Source organism: Elephas maximus, chromosome 5 (genome assembly GCF_024166365.1).
Source record: "Elephas maximus indicus isolate mEleMax1 chromosome 5, mEleMax1 primary haplotype, whole genome shotgun sequence".
Taxonomy (NCBI): domain Eukaryota; kingdom Metazoa; phylum Chordata; class Mammalia; order Proboscidea; family Elephantidae; genus Elephas; species Elephas maximus.
Window position 1 is genome coordinate 98,730,279 of NC_064823.1, and position 23,169 is coordinate 98,753,447.

Sequence of the window (23,169 nt, forward strand, 5' to 3'; positions counted from 1 at the left end):
ACATGGTCATCCCATCTCTTGTAAACTTATCTAGTTTGCAAGATAGAAGCCAATTCCATCTCTCCAAGAGTCAACAGCTTTGTTTTGGACAAGTGTAAATGAGGTTTTCATAGTCCACGTCCAAGTGAGGATCTTGCTTCCAGGGAGAGTTAACCAATTATTTCAGCTGACAACTCTTATATGATAAACCACCAGGAGGGCTTAAACAAATGATTTAAAAGGGAGCTTAAACTATTTTTACACTACAGATTTGTCACTTTATGGATACATCCCATATCATTCAATGGCTCCAGAGAATCCATTATAACTACTTTTTGCAATAATTATAAGATTAAAGGTTTATTTTGGGGGCCATTAATAATACCAATGTAAGGATTAAAACGGTTTCAATGCAAATCATATAGAGATCAAAGAGCTAGTGAAATAAATGCTTCTGTTACATTTTAAATAAAAACATAATCACATAAAAACAGCATCTCCTCCTCAACTCCCATCCAAAATAAATTCTAAAGAATCTCATATCATTGTCTGACTGAAACTAAAATAACAATTTAGTCAGAGCCTCCATTCTATATTATTCGTTGGGAAACCAGTGCCAAGAGACCATTTCAATACCTACATGAAATGATTTGAATGTTTTTTGGCATAGCATCAGAGAATTAGCCATACATTGAGGTATATTAAATACACAAAAATGAGAGAAACGAGAATAAAATGTAATCAAATTTATAGAAAATGGAGTCCCTAAGTTTAAAATTGTATTTCTTATTAACACTGGCCAAGTCAGCATTTTAGAAACTGTCAAACGAAAGTCCTCAATTTGCCCAGAGAGGCTATTGTTCTTCAAGTATACCTCAGATATAGTTGCTCATGAGACACTTGGCATGTGATAATTCGTATTAATAATGTATACAACAATCATTTATTAAAATAAGATATTAATTCTAACAACTTAACAATCACTTATTCATATTATTTTGAAAATTACTTTGTGCCCAAGTAGTCAGAAAGCATGAACACTTGGTAAATGAATAACTTCACACTGATTTCTAGGAAATCATGGTTATAGTGAACAAGTACTTGAGATATTTAATATTTAGTTAATTTATGAAGACAACATAATTTGAATCTTTTATCATAATGAGTGTAATTGCTATTGACCACCCTTTTTAGAATCAAAGATCTTCTTTTCATTATTAAGGGATATCAACACTGGCCCAGTCAGTATTTTAGAAATTGATGAAAGTCCTCTGAAAGTTTTTAATAAATGCCCAAAGAAAAGAATATTAAAAGTATCATACCTTTGAGACATAATCTTATAGGCATCTGGCAGATAGCATCGTATATTCTCCATTTGAGCAGGGTCTGAGTCACAAATTTTGTCATCAGTCCTCCCATAGTTGGCACTTTCAATCATGATGACGTCTGTTCCTGGACAGCGAAGCTCTATGGGGTAGCTCTCACAGGACAGCTCTCTGCGAACCACAGCCATAGGGATTGGGGCACGGCTGAAAGCTACAGGAAGGAAGAAAAAGAAACATCAGTCATCTTTATTACATACAAAGAAAAGTTATGTGTGTTTTCCAGTTTTTGGGGTAAACTAATACCAAGGATTTTTTTTTTTTTTTTTTAATACCAAGGAGAAGAAGTAGATGACATTCATAACTTCAATGAAAAAGAGTATCTTTTACTTTCAGTAACTTTAAAGGTATTTTGTTTTTGTTTTGTTTTTTAATCTAGCAAGATAATTTTTTTTAAACTTCATCTAACAGTTTTTTCCTTGAAAATGAACACACACACACACATACACACACACACAAACACACACTGTATATTATACTGAAACCTTGGTTTTAGTCTGTGTGGTTGTGTCTATGTAGAAATATCACCCAGTTTGTAGAGTAAGATAAGCAGATAATCCTCTGTGATTTTTCTTTTTTTTTTTTTTAAGGAAACAACCACAAAAATTTATTTTAAAAAATTGCACTCTTGAGGAGTGCAAATATACTTGTGGAAGTATCCTAATTCAAATTTAAAACAGTTTCATTGTTTTAAGTAATTTTAATATATTTTAGAAGTTAATTACAAAGATAGTACATGTTGCTTATTGAAGAAAATAGTTTCCATCAGCTCCCTCCCCACACCTACTTCCCCACTGTCAACAGGTAGCCAGTTAAGAATGTGGTAAACTTCCTGTTAGAATTTTCTACACAAAACCGACAGTTTCCTCCCACCCCTTTATTTTACCCAGTTAAATTTTGCTTAGGTAGTATCACACTACACATGTTGTTTGAATCATGTTTCAATGGCTGCATTGTACAGATATAACATAAGTTTTTACCAGCCCTCTCAGATATCAAAGTAGCCCTGGTAGCAAAACGATTAAGTGCTTGGCTGCTAGCCAAAAGGTCAGCAGTTTGAACCTACCAGCAGCTCCCTGAGAGAAAAGATCTGGAGATCAACTCCTGTAAAGATATCAGCCTAAGAAACGCTAAGGGAAAGTTCTACTCTATTCTATAAAGTCGCTATGAGTCAGAATTGACTTGAACAGCACACAACAACATCAGACATCATGTTTGGTGAAGTACAGGGCCAAGGAGAGCTTGAGAGACCGTTGGTGAGGTAGATTCGTCCAACAGATGCAATGGTGGGCTCAAACGTGCTGGCGATTTTGAGGACCATGCAGAACAGGGCAATATTTTGTTCTCTTGTTCTGCATAAGGCAGCCAGGAGTCACAGGTGATTCCACAGCAGATAACAAGTATTCTGACGGACATTTAGGAAGGTCACAGTGTTCTTCTGTCACAATATTGCAAAGAAATACAAACTTATCTGTGAACCTTGGCTATAATACATTGGAAAAAGCACAACTGTCCAACCATATTTTATGGTATTTTTCTGCAAGTGAAACTCATGGGTCATATTTTCGCAAATATGAACAGAAAGAGTTCAAAAAACTTCAAAAAAATGTACAATTTACCCAAAGTACCTTCTTCTTCAAAACTAAGTATTACCAATTTCTTTAATTTTTTTTCAATTTGATAGCTGAGGGATGGAATACCATCCTTATTTTAAATTATCCTGCTTTCTTGCAAAATAGAATATATTTTCATATGTTTATTGACCATTTGAAGTCCCCAGACAGCATAAATGGTTAAGCGCTGGACTACTAGACAAAAGGCTGGTGATTCAAACCCACCCAGGGGCACCCTGAAAGACAGGCCTGGAGATCTGCTTCTGAAAGGTCACAGCCACGAAAACCCTCGAGACCAGTTCTATTCTGCACACATGGGGTCACCAGGAATCTGAATCAAATCAATGGCAACTAACAGCAACAGCACTGATGATTTAAATTCCTCTTATTTGCAAACTGCTTGCTCAAACTGCACTGTTTTTTTTTTTTTTGCTCAAACTTATGCATATTTTGAATAGCAAGAATATTAGATATTTGACCTTTATATTAATAGAAAATATGTATTTTTCTAGTTTGTTTTTCTGATTTTAGATGTTGGCTAAAAATATATAAGTATATACATATATTTTTTATACAAAAAAGTCACATTCTAAGACTGTGAACATAATTGGTCCTTTATTGGAAGAAAGTGAAGAATTTAATTGGAAAAACTTAGCAAGTTTTCAAAAGCATAGAATTGAAATTCTAAATCAAATGGTTACTGTCAAAAAAAGTTGGTTTCCACATAAATTATAGAGATGCATACATATTAACTATAAATTTGCATTGATAGTTGATTAGCTTGCTAATGTACACATACACAAAATATGCATCTAAAGAAATATATATAACTTCTTGTGTTTGTGTTTTACTACGTATGAAATGGAAAGGAAAAGATGAGAGGAAGACAGGAAGGGGAAGAAAAGGGAGGGCAAGAGAAAGTGAGAAGTTTTATTGCTGTTATTTTCAGTTGAAACTTGGAGAAAGTCTTGATTTGGGTTGTGAAACATATCTATTACTTCAAAATTGAGGATGGCATGAGTTTTAGATCAGTTCTACAATATTTTAGAAGTGGTATAATTTTACCGTAAAACCCATGCATAACTCTGAGCATGTGGGTCACTTAAATCTGTTCAAGTGGCAATCCCATTCTAGTTGCCATTCAGCCTCTTCTTGTCTGTTCTGTTTATTAACAATAGATGGCATTCTCTCTGTCTGTCTTTCTCTCACATCCACATATACACACACTCAAAGAGAAGAACCTAGCACATCTCCAATAGCTCCTTGCTATAAAGTCGATTCTGACTTAGAGCAACCCTACAGGACTGAGAAGAATTGCTCCATAGGGCTCCAAACACATTAATCAAAGAGAGTTAAAATAATTAGAGTTTGGATGCAATTAGTTATTACTAAAATTTAATATTGAGTCAACATTTTGGCAGGGTAGTTCTCGATAGAGAGACAAGAATTTTCTGAAATGCACATTGCTATTTTTTCTAAAGAGCCCTGGTGGCATGGTGGTTAAGTGCTCCGTTGCTAACCAAAAGGTCAGTGGTTTGAATGCACCAGCACTCTATGCAAGAAAGATGTGGCAGTCAGCTTCCGTAAAGATTACAGCCTTGGAAACCTCATGGAGCAGTTCTATTCTGTCTTATAGGTTAGCTATGAGTCGACACGGACTCATCGGCAATGGGTTTGGTTTTTGGTTTTATTGTTGCTAAAATAAAATATTCTTTTTTTTAGTCTATCATTTGGAAATTGGTTTATTATCTGAACATGAAATTCATTTTAATACTGAGATTCTATTTTCTAGATAAAGAAATTTTCATTAATGTACTTAAACTTTTCAATAATGGAATTATGGAATAATAAAACTTTGGAATATAACTTCATAATTTCTGTCAGTTTAATTGGAATAATAAAGGTATTTTTCCCCCATAAAAATTCAAAATATCAGAATTTTTCAGAATACTTTACTGTAGACTTTTTAGCACTGGGTGGATGAAACAACTTGTTTCTTAACTTTGGTATAACCATTTAAAAAAAAAAAAAATCACAAAGAAACTGCTCCCAAACATTGATCTGGTTATATTTTGTTGACTTAAACAGTCAATTAAGTTAAAACACAAGTTAATTTAACAACGAAACAAAACAGTTAAAGCAAATCATACTGTAAAAGCGTTTGTTTGACTAAGTGCACAATTTAGTTGATTAACTAATCAATTTTGGCAACGCACATGTACATAGATGAAGCTTTAATCTGGGCCTGTCAAAATATGATTTAGAAACAGACACTAAATTGTTGCAAAGCCAACTAAAATGCAGAGGTCCAAGTTTTCCACATATCCATTTTGGTCCTGCTATAATTACTCAAAAGTTATGGGTATGGCATTTTTACAAAGAAGCAGAGTTGATTTGTGGATGCCTTTTTTCTTCTACCATTAAACATATAACTGCATTATTATCAGTGACTCAGTGATAAATTGCACTCCTGAAATGATGTATGCTTGTATAAAGGAATGCATTAACTGGAAATCACCCTATAGCATTTTCTAATTAGCTATCTAAATTACTTTTAATCATACTGCTAAATGTTTTAATCAGCAATCAAAGAAAAAAAATACTTAGGTTAAAAAGAAATTATATTTACCATTCGGTTACCATATTAACAATGGAGAGACTTGGTGACTAGAGAAAAAGTCTAGGACATGAAAAATGTCAACAATTTCAAAACAGGATAGTCAGTCAAATAGTCTATCATAGACTGTATCAGGGTAATATTGCATTGTGCATTGTGAAGTGGCTACGTGAAAATAATTTGGGGAAAAGAAGGCATATACATACCTTCTCGAGCTCCTTCCCACCTTTATCCCATGATGTAATCTGTTACAACAAGGAATGAAGTGTCACCTATCAGATGTATAATTGATATCTAATGCATAAATTGGAAAAACTTCAGATGTTAAATCTGGTCTACTTGTAGGATGATGTACCTTGTAAGTAATCACTGACATGGGACCGACTAAGGGGATACTTAACTGAGGTTCTCTACTAAAGATATTCAGAACCTTCAGAAAGTCCTCAAATTCCACATCAAACACATGCCAGATGGAAAGTGATCCTAACCAGGGATTAAGTGGGAGGAATACAAATACAAAGAAATATTAAAATACAAGAGAAATAGCTCCATGTTTTTGCTCACTTGTTTGGCATAAATAACTCTCACTCCTTCCTCCTTTTCTGAGGTATCAGCTACTCTGTTGTTGGAACCTATTGTTTTTCTGTTTCCTTCTCCTTAGCTCTGTCTTTTGCTGTTAAACCTGCTTTGTGATGTTTGGCTCTATATGCTGTAAGTCTTTGGTGAACTTGTGCATGATAACAAGTAATCAGCCTCAGTATGTGGGTGCAGGATGCTAGAAACTGGTACAAAAATAAGAGTCAAATGACCCCTTGTGAACCAAAAGGAAAGTGGTCAGGATAACCCTATGGCATTAGAAGGAGAATCTCAAAGAGGGGAATATTAATAGGGATACAAATAGGACAAAGGACATATATAAGAATGGGTAAAAGACAAAACAGATTAAGGGGTATGCAGCAAGTTAGTTGGTTGAGGGCATAGCCAGTAAAATTAATTCATGTTTAAACATGCTGAATTGAAGGTATCAGGATAACACCCAGATATATTCAACGGTCAGTTACATTCATGAGTATAGAGTTCAAGAGGAGGATACAAGCTGGATATACAAATGCCTTAAATCATGGGCTCAGAGAATACTTATATACAGAGCAAGAGAAGAGAGATAAACGCAGAAGGTGGAATATTATTGGCTGCTGAAAAAGATGGTTAGAAGGACTTGCTAAACAGGCAGTGGAGAAACCCAGAGTAGAGAAAGGCACTGCCTCTCTATTCAAGGAACATTTTGACTATATGAACTAATGCACCTAATTGAGGGAAAGGAACTTTGTTACATGACAGATAAATCAAGCACTCCTTTAACTCCACTGGACCAAGCTGTTCAAAGCTGGTTTTTGCATGGATTGTTCTACATATGCAGCTATCCATTAAAAAAATAAGACTGCAGCATAATGCCATATAGTAGATGCTGAAATATTTAACCTTCTCTTTTAGGTTGGAGGAAACACTGGTGGCATAGTGGTTAAGAGCTACTGCTGCTAACCAAAAGGTTGGCAGTTCGAATCCACCATGCACCCCTTGGAAACTCTTGGGGGCAGTTCTACTCTGTCCTATAGGGTCGCTATAAGACAGAATCCACTCCATGGCAACAAAGTTTGTTTTGACTTATTAGGTTGGAATTGACTTGACAGCAACAGGTTTGGCTTTGGTTTATTAGGTTGTTCGTTGTGATTATAAAAAACATCAGTAAAACTGTTCACATTTCTATGTATTTTCTATTTCCTTATTTTACTCCAAATCCTGGGCATTAAAAAAAAAAAAAATTAAACCTGCTAGAGAAAGTTTATAAAAAGAAGAAGAAGAATGGATAAGGAAATGCATATTTGAAGGCTATTTTGTAGTAGTAAAGGTAAGGTGGTTGTTTCAAACAGTTAACGGCAGAATATATTTGATCTATGTTTAGGGCCAGGACATCCCGTGATTTGATGATTGAACAGGAAAGGTAAGAGGCAGGGTTTTAAGGACAACTATCAGGTTTCTTGCATAAGTAAATGGTTAGACTGTAGTACCATGAGCAAAATCAGTAGGAAGTTGAATATACAGGTTTGTGACTTAGAAGAGAGATCTTTATAAATTAGCGAGCTATAAGGTACATAGTATTTAAAACCATAGCAACAGAGACGATAAAATGGGATGAAGTTATAGTGTATTTTTACGCAAATAACATGTGTTTTCTACATTTGTTTGCCAACCTCGCCTTCCCCTGACGAGGTATTTTCATCAGCACCACTATGCCAGTTTTTTTTTACATGTTGCTGTAAAAAGATTAGCATAGCACTATTACGAGAATCAACGGCACTGGGCTGGGCCATTACGAGAATACCTCACGGACAGAGGGCGCAGCTGGCAAACAAATGTAGAAAATGTACATTATTTGCCTAAATACATGGTAGTTTTTTTTTTTTTTTTTTAGGCCCATATGACTGCTTTAAAATATGTTCATAAGTCTTTGAAACTCCTCCATTCTTATTCCCTACCCTCTTGAACATGGGCTGTACTTTGAAACTCCTCCATTCTTATTCCCTACCCTCTTGAATGTGGGCTGTACTTAGTAACTCACTTTTAATGGACAGCTTGTGGGAGAAATGAGAGTGTTATTTCCAAGAGTACGTCGTTAAAAAGCCATTGTGGCTTCAACTTTTCTCTTGGATCACTCACTTTGTGGGAAGTGAGTCACCTTGTCATGAGAACACTCAACCTGCCCACTGGAGAAGTCCATGCAGCAAGGAACTGAGGCCTCCTGTCAACAGCCAATATGAACTTGCAAGGCATGTGAGTGAGCTACTTTGGAAGCTGACCCTCCAGCCCCAATAAAGCCTTTAGGTAAATGCAACCCCGTGAGACCCTGTGGCAGAACCAACTAGTTAAGCCGATCCTGGATACTTAATTTACAGAAAATATGTAAGATAATAAATATTTATTTTTAAAAGCCACAAAGTTTTGAGCTACATACATTACTAATACAGTCCAGAACCAAGTCTAAAAGAGTGTTTAAAGAGTAGACATTTAAATTGTTGGACGAATACTAAAGAACAAATCAATGGAAGAAAATATTATTAATAAACCTCATGGGTAATCTAATGTTACCATTCCTTTACTTAAAACACCATTTAGGCTGCTTAGTTTTTTTAAAAAAAAAAGACTGAAGCAGTGCTGAAAACTACTAATAGGTATTAAAGCATTTTTTTTCCTTCATCCCAATGATCATAAGAAAAAAAAAAAAAAACCTTTAAAAACTCTAAAATGCAAATGAAGCAGATCTGGTTCCTTCTCAGGAAGATATTAATTAAACTATCTGTAAGTCAGGGCTAATGATTTTAAAGGAGTTTCTTAATCATAGATAGGAACACTTACGTATCTGGAAGTGGACAAGTTTCTGCTCATTGGCTGTGTCTTTAAAGAACACTTCATTAGTTACTTAAATGCTGCCAAAAAGCAAATATTCTCAATGTTAAGTTTCAGCAAAGCCTCTGACATAATTTCCTTAAATACTTTCATTTTCTCTGTGCCATTTTACATTCCAATACATTTATCCAAGTTTTAAAATATGTGCTCTGAAGAATCTAGTCCCAAATATTTGGCAGAGAAAATAACATTGGAAACCTAATGAAATATCAACCCATCATCTACTTTCTTTAAAAGTCCATCTGCTGCCAGTAAGCTTCTAACACACTGAATTTCAGCAAGTCTACTTCAACAAAGAATATATACAATTTAAATAATATTTCAGCATTTAATTAAGTGTAACACAGTGACAATTAAAACTGAAACCCTGAAGGAATAACCAAAGCAATTATATTCTGAGGTCAAAAGGAAAAGCATGAAATTTGGATGGTTTCGTACAAAATTTCTGAAATTACAAGAGAAATGTTCTAAAGAGTGGAGCATCAAAAAAACAATGTTAAGCTATTCTTTTGACTTACAGAGCTTTGATATGATGGTAATACACACTTGAGGGCATATATACAAAGCTGTGGCCTTCAAATTAATTTGTAAACAAAGAATGACATAAATAGGCAGCAAATATTTGAATAAAGGAACTCATATGTAGTTGTTCTAACTTTTCAACATTTAATAAAATTATATTCCACATTTCTTTCAACTATATTTATCATGGATAAACTTTCCAAAACTGTGCCAAATTTCACACATCACTATTTTCCACATCTCCCTCTAAATGTCAAAAGTCCAAACTGACTATTCAGATTGTTCTTAAAAGTTAAAAACAAAAAATAATTTCAATATAAATAAGAACTCAGTAAAAACAATTCAACAAAAATATAAAAAGATGCAATCATTTAAATGCATATTAATTCTAAATGCATATTAATCAGTTACAATGTGACTCCTAAAGGTTACTGAACATAAGGCAAGATTGTCTAAATCTACTTGAGATAGAATCCAGGGATTTTCTCAGGTTTAGGAGTGGTTCTATAGAGCATGGCATTCCAAGAAGTCTGGCAGAAGGCCCTTTAAAGTTATCACATGAAATCAAGGAAATTATAAGAATTCGTGTGACAGTGGCTAAGTCCGAAAAGCCAAGGGAGTATATTCACGATTATTAAAATAAAAAAGGTTACAGGATAACGACAACAAAATGAGATAGCGGAAAGTCTGGAGCATGGAAGCACAGTTGGGCAAACGATCCAGAGAAAAAATACTAAGAATCTTCATTAGTTTCTCCCTGGGACCCTAGAAGCTTGTAGTCAGAAAGATAATGCCTACACCTCTGGGAGGCTTAAAATATCATAAGGCATAATGAATTATGCATAGAGACAAGCAGAACAGAATTAAGGATTTCAAGGAAATAAAACAATCAACGTGTGAGATTTCTTGGAGGAAGCCAACTTGAGTTTGTCCTTAAAAATGAAAAAAATGTTTGCATATAGGAGAGGAGATAGTAAAAGATTACAGGCAGAAAATCCAAGCAAAGAATTATATACCACAAAGGAGTTAAGAGTACACGGGGAAGAAAATTGAACAGTAGTTAGACAGAATCTGAAATTCAGAGTATAGTCCAAATTATTAAAGGCAGTGGAAGATTATGGTATAATTCAATGATGTAATAATAATATTAATAAAATTAATCTTAAAAAGCATTAAACCCATTGCCGTCAAGTCGATTCCGACTCATAGAGACCCTACGGACAGAGTAGAACTATCCTGTAGGGTTTCCAAGAAGCAGCTAGTGGACTTGAACTGCTGACCTTTTGGCTAGCAGCCAAGCTTTAGCATTAGTCAACATTATTCAAACAGATTAGTGTGAAAGATAATAGAGTCTGGGAATCAATGAGGAAGATAGGACGATGAACTATTTAGGGCGATACGATGGTAATAATTGCTAACACTTATCTAGCGCTTTTCAGGTGCTGGTGCTTATTTCTAACTCCCAACAATAAAGGTTTGGCAATATTATCATTCCCATTTAGTATACAAGGGAACTGGGGATTAGATGAAGATGGTAAGAAAGGGCAGTTGGAACTATAAAGTCATAGAGGTGAGAGGAAAGATGAAATGACTCTCCTTGAGTGTCACACATACAGAAAAAAGAGAAAAAGGGAACTTATCTCACGGAAAGAAACTGGTGGCATAATGGTTAAGTACTACCACTGCTAACCAAAAGTCCAGTAGTTCAAATCCACCATGTGCTCCTTGGAAACTCTGTGGGGCAGTTCTACTCTGTTCTATAGGGTCACTATGAGTTGGAATTGACTCGACGGCAATGGGTTTTGTTTTATTTTATCTCATGGAATAAAAAAAATACATAAGGTAATACGAGACGATCACATCAGTAATCAATGATATAAAGGTTATGGACTTCTATTTCCTTAGTGAATGAACTCCAATTCCTGAATATGAAATGTAAGTTAAATACTCCATTTATTGTATCTGGCAAGAACATTTTTTTTTTTTTCCATAGAACAAGACTTTACTATTTTGAGAATTTTAAGAATTCTGTCCTAATACTTAAATATTTACCATAAAAATTAATATGAAGACCAACTAGGGTCATGTAACAATGAGTGTTTACATTTTTGTATGAGAAACTAACTTGAGCTGTAAACTTTCCCTTAAAGCACAATAATAAAAAGAAAATGTTCTACACCCTAAAAAAAAAAAAAAAATTAATATGAACGTAGTGTCCAGAGTCTAAAAAGCTTGTAAGCAGCCATCTAAGATACTCCACTGGTCTTACCCTGTCGGGAGCAAGGGATAATGAAGAAAACCAAAGACACAAGGGAAAGATTAGTCCCAAGGACTAATAGACCACAACTACCACAGCCTCCACCAGACTAAGTCTAGCACAACTAGAGAGTAGCCGCTACCATCACTGACTGCTCTGACAGGGATCACAACAGAGGGTCTGAACAGAGCTGGAGAAAAATGTAGAACAAATTCTAACTCACAAAAAAGACCAGACTTACTGGCCTGACAGAGACTGAAGTAGCCTTGAGAGTATGGCCCCGAAATACCCTTTTACCTCATTAATGAAGTCACTCCTGAGGCTCACCCTTCAGCCAAAGATTAGAAAGGTCCATAAAACAAAATGAGACTAAAGGGGCACACATCCCAGGGGCAAAGGCTAGAAGGCAGGAGGGGACAGGAAAGCCGATGATTGAGAACTCAGGGTCAAGAACGGAGAGTGTTGACATATCATGGGGTTGGTAACCAAAGTCACAAAACAGTATGTGTACTTATTGTTTAATGAGAAGCTACTTTGTTCTGTAAACCTTCATTTAAAGGACAATAATTAAAAAAATAAATAAATAATAGGAAAATTTCCTTTAAGTGAAAAGTTGACAGCAGTAAGATATAAAGTCACTACCTTAATTTTTTAAATGTGGCTGGCATTTATTCTCAAATGCAGTCATTTTACCTTTATAGCACTATATAAATATAAAAAAAAATATAACTGTCTTTATTGCAGATCAACAAATTTAAAGTTTATGTTACTGTTATGGTGGAAGCCAGAAAACCTGTAGTCATTGCAGATTTAAAGTGAAGAAATGAGTGAAGAACAAACATAAATTCTGAACATACAGCAGCATTATAGGTAAAGCTAAACAAAATATTAATTTTGAAAGAAATAAAAACAAAAAATAAAACCAAACCCACTGCCACTGAGTTGATTTCGACTCACAGTAACTCTGTAGTACATAGTAGAACTGTCCCATAGGGTTTCCAAGGATGAAATCTTTATAGAAGCAGATTGCCACATCTTTCTCCCTTGGAGCAGCTGGTGGGCTCAAACCACAAGCCTTCTGGTTAGCAGCCAAGCACTTTAACCACTGCACTACCAGGGCTCCTCAAAAGAAAGGAATTACTAAACAGTGAAAAAACAGTCTACTGCACTACACAGGGTATTCATAAGTATACAAGAAGCACACACATTCTCTCCTTCTCTCCTTCCCTGTATACTCCTTCCTCTCTTCCTCAGTCTCTCTCTCTCTCTCTCTCACACACACACACAAACACACACACACACACCATTCAACTGAAAGAATAAACAGCTTTCAGTGGCATATTTTTCACCCCCTTTAAGGAAAGTAATGCTAAGACATTTCTTTATAATTCAGCATCACAAATCCTCTGTAGAAAAGATCTTGTTAAAATCTCTTTGGTAATGCCTTCAACATGGACAAACATACACAACAGTGTTTATAAACCCTTTATCCATGAGCTTTACCACGATTTTTAACATAGAAAACATACCCTTCTACTTGCCAAATCAGTGTTGAAATATTATTGAATATGTAATCCACCTGAGATTAGAAGAATATGGCTAAACATAAAGAGCCTGAACAATTCGTATTTAATATAGTTATGTGTTTTCAACTGACAGCACTGTACTTCAGGGCAGGTCTTCGAATATTGTTTTTCATGATGGATTGAATTGTGTCCCTCCAAAATGTGTCAACTTGCTTAGGTCATGATTCCCAATATTGTGTGGTTGTCCTCCATTTTGTGGTCTGATGTAATTACCTATGTGTTATAAATCATAACCTCTGTGATGTTAATGAGGCAGGATTAGACGCAGTTATGTTAATGAGGCAGGACACAATCTACAGGATTAGGTTGTATCTTGAGTCAAATTCTTTCAAGATATAAAAGAGAGCAGAGAGTAGAGGGACCTCCTACCACAAAGAAAGAAGAGCTGGGAGCAGAGCATGTTCTTTGGACCAGGAGTCTCCAAGCTGAGAAACTCCCAGTTTCCCAAAGACTGATGACTAGGACCTTCCCCCAGAGCTGACAGAGAGAGAGCCTTTCTCTGGATTTGGTACCCTAAATTTGGACTTCTAGCCACCTAAACTCTATTGGTAGAGTGAAGTACCTCCTGGCACTTATTGGTAAGTTGAAGAGCTTTGGAGAATTTGCCCAAGCAGTGCATATGTCAGACCAGCCCAAGAGGCCCAAGGAGACAAGAGGTCAAGGAACCAGGAAGCAGAAGCTGAAGAGACAAGGAGCACAGGAAGGAGAACTTACCTCAGTTTCAAAAGGTAGGGCCATGACCTCTGGGATCTCAAAGAGTGGAACCACAACCTGCTGGTCTCAAACAATGGGGCCATAATCACCTAGGTTTCATAGATTCAGATCTTTACCAACTCTTTTCAGAGTGTGGGGCTGTCACTCACGTCTACCAGCAGGATGGGTCCGGATCTGATGCCCAAAGCTAAAGGGACGGGGCTGCCATGCCCAAGAGACAGACAAACTTGGCCTCCAGGGCTGAGGGGGTGGGGTCACCACTCAGACAGACTAGGAGAATGGGGCTGCCCAAATCTGAAGGAGCAGAGTTGTGAGGCTAAACTGAAGCTCAGGGCCAAGGGACCTCCAAACAGAATCTAGAGAGTTGCTACCACCAAGTCTGGAGGGCAGGGCCATTGCCTAGATGGTCTCAGAGAACAGATGATTCTTTTCAAGCCTTGAAAACTAATGAATTGTGTTCTGCTGACTTGCTTGGTGCTTGTTATCTCTTCTTTCCCTCCAATTTCTCCCATTTGAAATAGAAATGTCTACCATGTGTCTGTTCCACCATTTTACTTTGGAAGCAGATAACTAGTATTCTATTTGTTCAAGTTGTAGGGACAGTTCTCTGATTTTGGCTCTTTCTTCTTTTTGTATGTGTGCATTTAGCGATATAAATTGGCCTCTGAGCACTGCTTTTGCTGTGTCCCAGAGCTTTTAATAGGAAGTATTTTCATTCTCGTTGCATTCTATGAATTTCTTTATTCTCTCCTTAATGTCTTCTATAACCCAGTCTTTGTTCAGGAGGGTATTCTTCAGTTTCCAAGTATTTGATTTCTTTTCCCTAATTTTTCTGTTATTGATTTCCACTTTTACGGCCTTGTGGTCTGAGAAGATGCTTTGTAATATTTTGATGTTTTGGATTCTGCAAAGGTTTGTTTTATGACCTAATATGTGGTCTATTCTAGAGAATGTTCCATGTGCGCTAGAAAAAAAAGTGTACTTTGCAGCAGTTGGGTGGAGTGTTCTGTATAAGTCAATGAGGTCAGGTTGTTTGATTGTACTAATTAGGTCTTCCGTGTCTCTATTGAGCTTCTTACTGGATGTCCTGTCCTTCTCTGAAAGTGGTGTGTTGAAGTCTCCTACTATAATTGTGGAGGTGTCTATCTCACTTTTCAGTTCTGTTAAAATTTGTTTTATGTATCTTGCAGCCCTGTCATTGGGTGCATAAATATTTAATATGGTTATACCTTCCTGGTCAATTGTCCCTTTTATCATTATATAGTGTCCTTCTTTACCCTTTGTGGTAGATTTAACTTTAAAGTCTATTTTGTCAGAAATTAATATTGCTACTCCTGCTCTTTTTTGCTTATTGTTTGCTTGATATATGTTTTTCCATCCTTTGAGTTTTAGTTTGTTTGTGTCTCTAAGTCTAAGGTGTGTCTCTTGTAGGCAGCATATAGATGGATCATGTTTCTTTATCCAGTCTGAGACTCTCTGTCTCTTTATCGGTGCGTTTAGTCCATTTACATTCAGCGTAATTATATATAAGTATTTTTGTTTAGTGCTGTCATTTTGATGCCTTTTTATGCGTGTTGTTGACAATTTCATTTTTCCACTTCCTTTTTTGTGCTGAGACATTTTTCTTTGTAAATTGTTCCTCATTTTCATAGTATTTGACTTTAGGTTTGCTGAGTCGTTATGTTTTTCTTGGTTTTTATTTTGAGTTATGGAGTTGTTAGACCTCTTTGTGGTTACCTTAATATTTACCCCTAATTTTCTAAGTAAAAACCTAACTTGTATTGCCCTATATCGCCTTGTTTCCCTCTCCATATGGCAGTTCTGTGCCACCTGTATTTAGTCCCTCTTTTTGATTATTGTGATCTTTTACATATTGACTTCAATGATTCCCTGTTTTGAGCTTTTTTTTTTTTTTTAATTAATCTTAATTTGTTTTTGTGATTTCCCTATTTGAGTTGATATCAGGATGTTCTGTTCTGTGACCTTGTGTTGTGCTGGTATCTGATATTATTGTTTTTCTGACCAAACAATTTCCTTTAGTATTTCTTGTAGCTTTGGTTTGGTTTTTGCAAATTCTCTAAGCTTGTGTTTATCTGTAAATGTCTTAATTTCACCTTCATATTTCAGACAGAGTTTTGCTGGATATATGATCCTTGGCTGGCAGTTTTTCTCCTTCAGTGCTCTGTATATGTCATCCCATTGCCTTCTTGACTGCATGATTTCTGCTGAGTACTCTGAACTTATTCTTACTGATTCTCCATTGTAGGAGACCTTTCTTTTATCCCTGGCTGCTTTTGAAATTTTCTCTTTATCTTTGTTTGGTTTTGGCAAGTTTGATGATAATATGTCTTGGTGATTTTCTTTTTGGATCAATCTTAAATGGGGTTCAATGAGCATCCTGGATAGATATCCTTTCATCTTTCATGATGTCAAGGAACTTTTTTGCCAGCAGATCTTCAACTATTCTCTCTGTGTTTTCTGTTATCCCTCCCTGTTCTGGAACTCCAATTGCACGCAAGTTATTCTTCTTGATAGAGTCCCACATGATTCTTAGGGTTTCTTCATTTTTTTTAATTCTTTTATCTGATTTTTTTTTCAGCTATATTGGTGTTAATTCCCTGGTCCTCCAGATCTCCCACTCTGCATTCCAATTGCTCGAGTCTGCTCCTCTGACTTCCTATTGTGTTGTCTAATTCTGTAATTTTATTTTTAATCTTTTGGATTTCTGAATGCTGTCTCTCTATGGATTCTCGCAACTTATTAATTTTTCTTCTATATTCTTGAATAATCTTTTTGAATTCTTCAACTGCTTTATCAGTGTGTTCCTTGGCTTTTTCTGTAGATTGCCTTATTTCATTTCCGAGGTCATCCCTGATGTCTTGAAGCATTCTGTAAATTAGTTTTTTTATATTCTGTAACTGGCAATTCCAGGATTGTATCTTCATTTGGGAAAGATTTTGATTCTTTAGTTTGGGGAGTTGTAGAAGCAGTCATGGTCTGCTTCTTTATGTGGTTTGATATCGACTGCTGTCTCCGAGCCATCTCTAAGATATTGTAGTGATTTATTCTATATTTGCTCACTGAGTCTTATCTTGTTTTGTTTTCTTTCAATATACATAAATGGGCTACTAGATTGCTCTGTCTTGATTGTTGTAGCCCTTGACTCACTTATGTCCTATTACCAGCTGGTTTGGGCTGTTACCAGATATATAAGCCTGAGTACATTCACTATTCTTGAGTAGAATCTGATTTTGGGTCATCAAGTATGTGGTGCAGACTGTCACCTATCCACCTAGAGAAGTAGTGGTGATAGTTGTGTGCACCAGATTCTAGTAGCAGCTGGGGTTCACACTCCGTGGGGGGGGGCAGGATACTGAGAGCCTTCCCCCAAGTGTCAGTGAGGTAGGTGTGTCTCTATTCCTAAAGCACCTTGGTGGGTGGGCTCTGCAGCTGTACCTTAGGCCCCCAATGCAAGTATCTCTACAGATTGGTAGGTGTCACCCTCCTTAGACCCCTAAGGCAGGAGCCTAGGTGGTCTAGGGGGAGCTTCAGCCCTCAGTTCCCTGTTGTGGGTCAGTGAGGGCTCTGTTGAATACGCAGAGATATCAGACCTGGGAAACTTTTCTTTCCAGTAAATCTGCTGAAACAATTGCAGTCAGATCCCTATCAGAAATGCCTTTGCATTATAATAGCCACCTTGTTCCCCATAGGGATGAAAACCCAAGACTGTGGATCACATGTGCTTGGCTGGAGCTGGCTCTGTGTTTTTAGTCCAATTAGGGAAGGATTTTTGGTCCCTGGGTTTTTTGTAGCTGCTTCTCTCAGGCCAGGAGAATGGGTTAGGAAAGACCAAAAAAAAAAAAAAGAAAGAAAGAAAAACCGCAGTGCAGTTTTTCATTCTCTGGCTCAGGAAATTCCAATGTTAATGAAGCCGCCAGAGAAGGGGAGGGGAGGGTTCAGATAAATAGGAGAGGGTAGCACCTCAGAATATAGACAAAGTTACTTATCTTGCTTGGGATGACTATTTTATCTGAGATTCCCGAGGGGCACATCGACTGTGTGTGCTGGCTGGGTAGAGATTGCAACCGATAGTCAGGCCCACGGCCCGTGCTTGCACTGTCTCAGAAGCCGCGGTTAGTTCCTCAGCTCCCAGTCCAAAGCCCCGCGCCAAGGTTCCCCGGCTGGGATGCTGCACTCCCGTTTCCAAAACCAGTCGCTGCCTCCCAGTGACTTCTCCTCCTGTCAGCCGCGTTGCTGCGCTGCCTGTGTGCACTGGCTGGGCTTCCCCCAAAGTCAGTTCAGGGGGCTAAGGCTGCAACCCATGTTTGCGCCATCTCAGGATGCCGTGCTCAGCTTCCCTACGCCCAATCCAAAGCCCGGCACCAAGGTTTCCTGACTGGAACGCTGGCTCCAGGCTCTGAAAACAGTTGCTGCTTCCCCGTGGTTGTTCGTTCTCAGTCTCTGTCACTCAGGTCAACTCTTTAGATCTGTGTTTGATGGTCAGGGCTTGTAGATTGTCATGTATGTGATCGATTCACTTGTTTTTCCAAGTCTTTGTTGCGAGAGGGATCCGAGGTAGCATCTACCTAGTCAGCCATCTTGGCCCAGCTTCTGATAGCTAGTATTGTAGATTTCACAGACAAAAAGGAATTTTGTTCCAGTATGGAATTTGGACTTAGAGTTGATTTAAAACTTTTGGGATGATATGATGAGGTAAATGTGTTCTACATGTGGCAACATTATGGATTTTGGAGGGCCAAATTGTGAAATGTTATGGATTAAATTGTGTCCCCCCAAAATGTGTGTCAACTTGGATAGGCCATAATACACAGTATTGTGTGGTTGTCCTACACTTCACAATCTCACGTAATAACCTATGTGTTGTAAATCATAACTCAGTGATGTTAATGAGGCAGGATTAGAGGCAGTCACGTTAATAAAACCAGATGCAATCTTCAGGATTAGGTGGTATCTTGAGTCAATCTCTTTTGAGATACAAAGAGAGATGTGAACAAAGAGAAGAGGGACCTCCTACCACAAGAAAGAAGAGCTGGGATGGAGTGCATCCTTTGGACATAGGGGCCCTGTGCTGAGAAACTCCTAGAGTCAAATTAAGGTAAATTACAAGGACCCTTCCCTGAGGTGACAGAGAAAGAAAGCCTTCCCCTCCAAGCTGGCACCCATGAATTCAGACTTCTAGCTTGCTAAAGTGTGAAAGAATATATTTCTGTTATTTAAAGATATCCACTTGTGATATTTCTATTATAGCACCACTAGAGGATTTGGGTTAGAGAACCAAGAACTCAGCATAGTAGACCATATGATTGTCTGGTTCAAAATGGTCAATATCAGTCAATTTCAGGTCACTAATGCCTAAGATATCTTCAAACGTTCCATTTCATTTTTTGACAACTTCTAATCTTCCCATATTCATACTTCGTACATCTCACATTTCAATTATTAATGGATGTTTGCAGTTTTTTCTTCTCATTTTGAGTCATGCCACATCAGCAAATGAAAGTCCCAAAAGCTTCACTCCATCCATACCATTAAGGCTGACTCCACTTTAAGCAGGCAGTTCTCCTCCTATTGTTTCTTGAGTACCTTCCAACCTGAGGAGCTCCTCTTCCGGAACTATGTCAGACAATGTTCTGCTGCTATTTTCAGCATTTTTAGTGGTCAACTTTTTCAGAAGTAGATTACCAGGACCTTCTTCCTAGTCCATCTCAGTCTGGAAGTGCCACTGAAACCTGTCCACCATAGATGACCCTGCTGGTATTTCAAATGCCAGTGCCATAGCTTCCAGCATCGCACCAATGCACAACCTACCACAGTACGATAAGCTGACAGACGAGTAGTGTCAGTGATAGGATAATATCCATATGCCTACAAGGAAGACCAGTTAATACAAATATTCAAATTTACGCACCTACCATTAACAACAAATATGAAGAGATGAAGATTTTTACCAACTTCTGCAGTCTGAAATTGATCAAACACATATTTAAGAGACACTGATAACAACTGGTGACTGGACTACAAAAGTTGGAAACAAAGAAGAAGGATCAACGGGGGAAAATATTGCCTTAGTAACGGAAATGACGCTGAAGATCACATGAGAGAATTTTGAAAAACCAACAATTCGTTCATTACAAATACCATTTTCAACAACATAAATGGTGACTATTGTGGACCTCACAATATGGAATACACAGGAATTAAATTGACTGTATCTATGGAAAGACATGGTGGAGAAACTCAATATTATCTCTCGGAACAAGGCCAGGAGCCGACTGAGGGATATACCATCAATGGCTCATATGCAAGTTTGACTTGAAGCTGAAGAAAATTAAAACAAGTCCCTCAGAGCCAAAGTTTGACCTTGAGTATATCCCACCTGAATTTAGACACCATTTCAAGAATAGCTTTGATGCATTAAACACTAATAACTGAAGACTACACAGGTTGTGGGAGGACATCATATGAAGAAAGCAAAAGTACTTAAAAAAAGAGGAAAGAAATAGAAGATTAAAATGCATGTCAGAAGAGACTCTGAAACATGCTCTTGAACAGAGTAGCTAAAGTGAATGGAAGAAATGATGAAGAAAAAGAGCTAAACAGAAGATTTCAAAGGGTGGCTCCAGAAGAAAAATAAGCTATTATAATGAAATGTACAAAGACCTGGAATTAGAAAACCAAAAGGGAAGAACACATTCAGCATCACTAAAGCTGAAAGAACTGAAAAAAAAAAAAAAAAAAAAAATCCAAGCCTCACTTTGCAATATTGAAGGTTTCTCTGGGCACAAAATGGCACAACATAGGAAGCATCAAATTCTTTTGGAAGGAATACACAGTCACTCTACCAAAAAGAGTTAATCAGTTCAAACATTTCAGGAGGTAACATATGATCAAGAACTGAAAGAAAGTCCAACCTACAATTTTTGGTATTGAAGGAAGAAGTCCAAGGTGAACTGAAGTCTCCAGGAATAGACAGAATACCAATTAAGATGTTTCAACAAATGGCTGCAGCTTTATAGGTGCTTACTGGTCTATGGCAATAAATTTCGAAGACAGCTACCTGCCCAACTGACTGGAAGATGTCCATATGTGTGCCCATTTCAAAGAAAGTCGATCTAATAGAATGCAGATAGTATCAAATAATATCATTAATATCCCCCACATGTCTGTCAGTTTGTCACACTGTGAGGGCTTGCGTATTGCTGTGATGTTGGAAGATATGCCACTGGATTTCAGATACCAGCAGGGTCACTCATGGAGGACAGGTTTCAGCTGAGCTTCCAGACTAAGATAGAACAGGAAGAAGGACTCGGCAGTCAACTTCTGAAAAGCATTAGCCAGTGAAAACGTTATGAATAGCAGTGGAACATTGTCTGATATAGTGCTGGAAGATGAGCCCCCCAGGTTGGAATGCACTCAAAAGGGGAAGATCGCCTCCTCAAAGTAGACTCAACTTAATGATGTGGATGGAGTAAAGCTTTCGGGACCTTCATTTCCTGATGTGGCATGACTTAAAACAAGAAGAAACAGCTGCAAACATCCATTAATAATCAGAACCTGGAAAAAGTCCGAGCTGCTCTGAAGGCACTGGTGAAAAACAAGCTCCAGGAATTGACGGAATGTCAATTGAGATGTTTCAACAAACAGATGCAGCGCTGGACGTGCTCACTCATCTATGCCAAGAAATATGGAAGACAGTTTCCTGGCGAAGTTACTGGAAAAGATCCATATTTATACCTATTCGCAAGAAAGGTGATCCAACTGAATGTGGAAATTATAGAACAATATCATTAATATAACACACATGCAAAATTTTACTGAAGATCATTCAAAAACGGCTACAGCAGTATATTGACAGGGAACTGCCAGAAATTCAGGCTAGTTTTAGAAGAGGACGTGGAACCAGGGATGTCAATGCTGATGTCAAATGGATCCTGGCTGAAAGCAGAGAGTACCAGAAGGATGTTTACCTGTGTTTTATTGACTATGCAAAGGCATTCAATTTTGTGGCTCATAACAAATTATGGATAACATTGTGAATAATGGGAATTCCAGAACACTTAAGGGCACACACTCATAAGGAATCTGTACATAGATCAAGAGACAGTTGTTTGGACAGAACAAGGGGATACTGATTGGTTTAAAGCCAGGAAAAGTGTGCATGAGGAATGTATCCCTCTTACCATACCTATTCAATCTGTATGCTAAGCAAATAATCTGAGAAATTGGACTATATGAAGAACAACAGGGCATCAGGATTGGAGGAAGACTCATTAACAACCTGTGTTATGCAGACACAACCTTGCTTGCTGAAAGTGAGGAGGACTTGAAGCAATTACTAATGAAGATCAGAAACCATAGTCTTCAGTGTGGACTGCACCTCATCATGAAGAGAACAAAAATCTTCACAACTGGACCAATGAACAACATCATGATAAACGGAGAAAAGATTGATGTTGTCAAGGATTTGATTTTACTTGGATCCACAATCAAGAGCCATGGAAGCAGCAGTCAAGAAATCAAAAGACGCATTGCATTGGGTAAATCTGCTGCAATAGGCCTCTTCAAAGTATCGAAGACCAAAGATGTCACCCTGAAGACTAAGGTGCGCCTGACCCAAGCCATGGTATTTTCAATTGCATCATATGCATGTGAAAGCTGGACAATGAATAAGGAAAACCAAAGAAAAATTGACACCTTTGAATTGTGGTGTTGGTGAAGAATATTGAATACACCATGGACTGCTGAAAAAACGAACAAATCTGTCTTTGAAGAAGTGTAACCAGAATGCTCCTTAGAAGCGAGGATGGTGAGACTGCATCTTACATATTTTGGATGTGTTGTCAGGAGGGATCAGTCCCTGGAGAAGTACATCATGCTTGGCACAGTACAGGGCCAGTGGAAAAGGGGAAGACCCTCAATGAGGTGGATTGACACAGTGGCCGCAACAATGAGCTCAAGCATAACAAGGATTGTAAGGATGGCGCACGGGACCAGGCAGTGTTTCTTCTGTTATGCG

The 23,169-nt window shown here is 37.5% G+C and overlaps 1 protein-coding gene across 12 annotated transcripts in view; it reads right to left on the bottom strand.

Annotated features, from left to right (window-relative positions):
• The window catches only part of ADGRL3 (adhesion G protein-coupled receptor L3), a 945,099-nt gene that overhangs the window by 488,981 nt on the left and 432,949 nt on the right, over positions 1-23,169 (bottom strand). For all 12 annotated transcript variants that reach the window (XM_049886210.1, XM_049886209.1, XM_049886208.1 and 9 more), the window contains one exon: positions 1,302-1,515. In XM_049886210.1, coding sequence (XP_049742167.1) covers positions 1,302-1,515 — 214 coding nt within the window. The remainder of the gene's footprint in view (positions 1-1,301; positions 1,516-23,169) is intronic.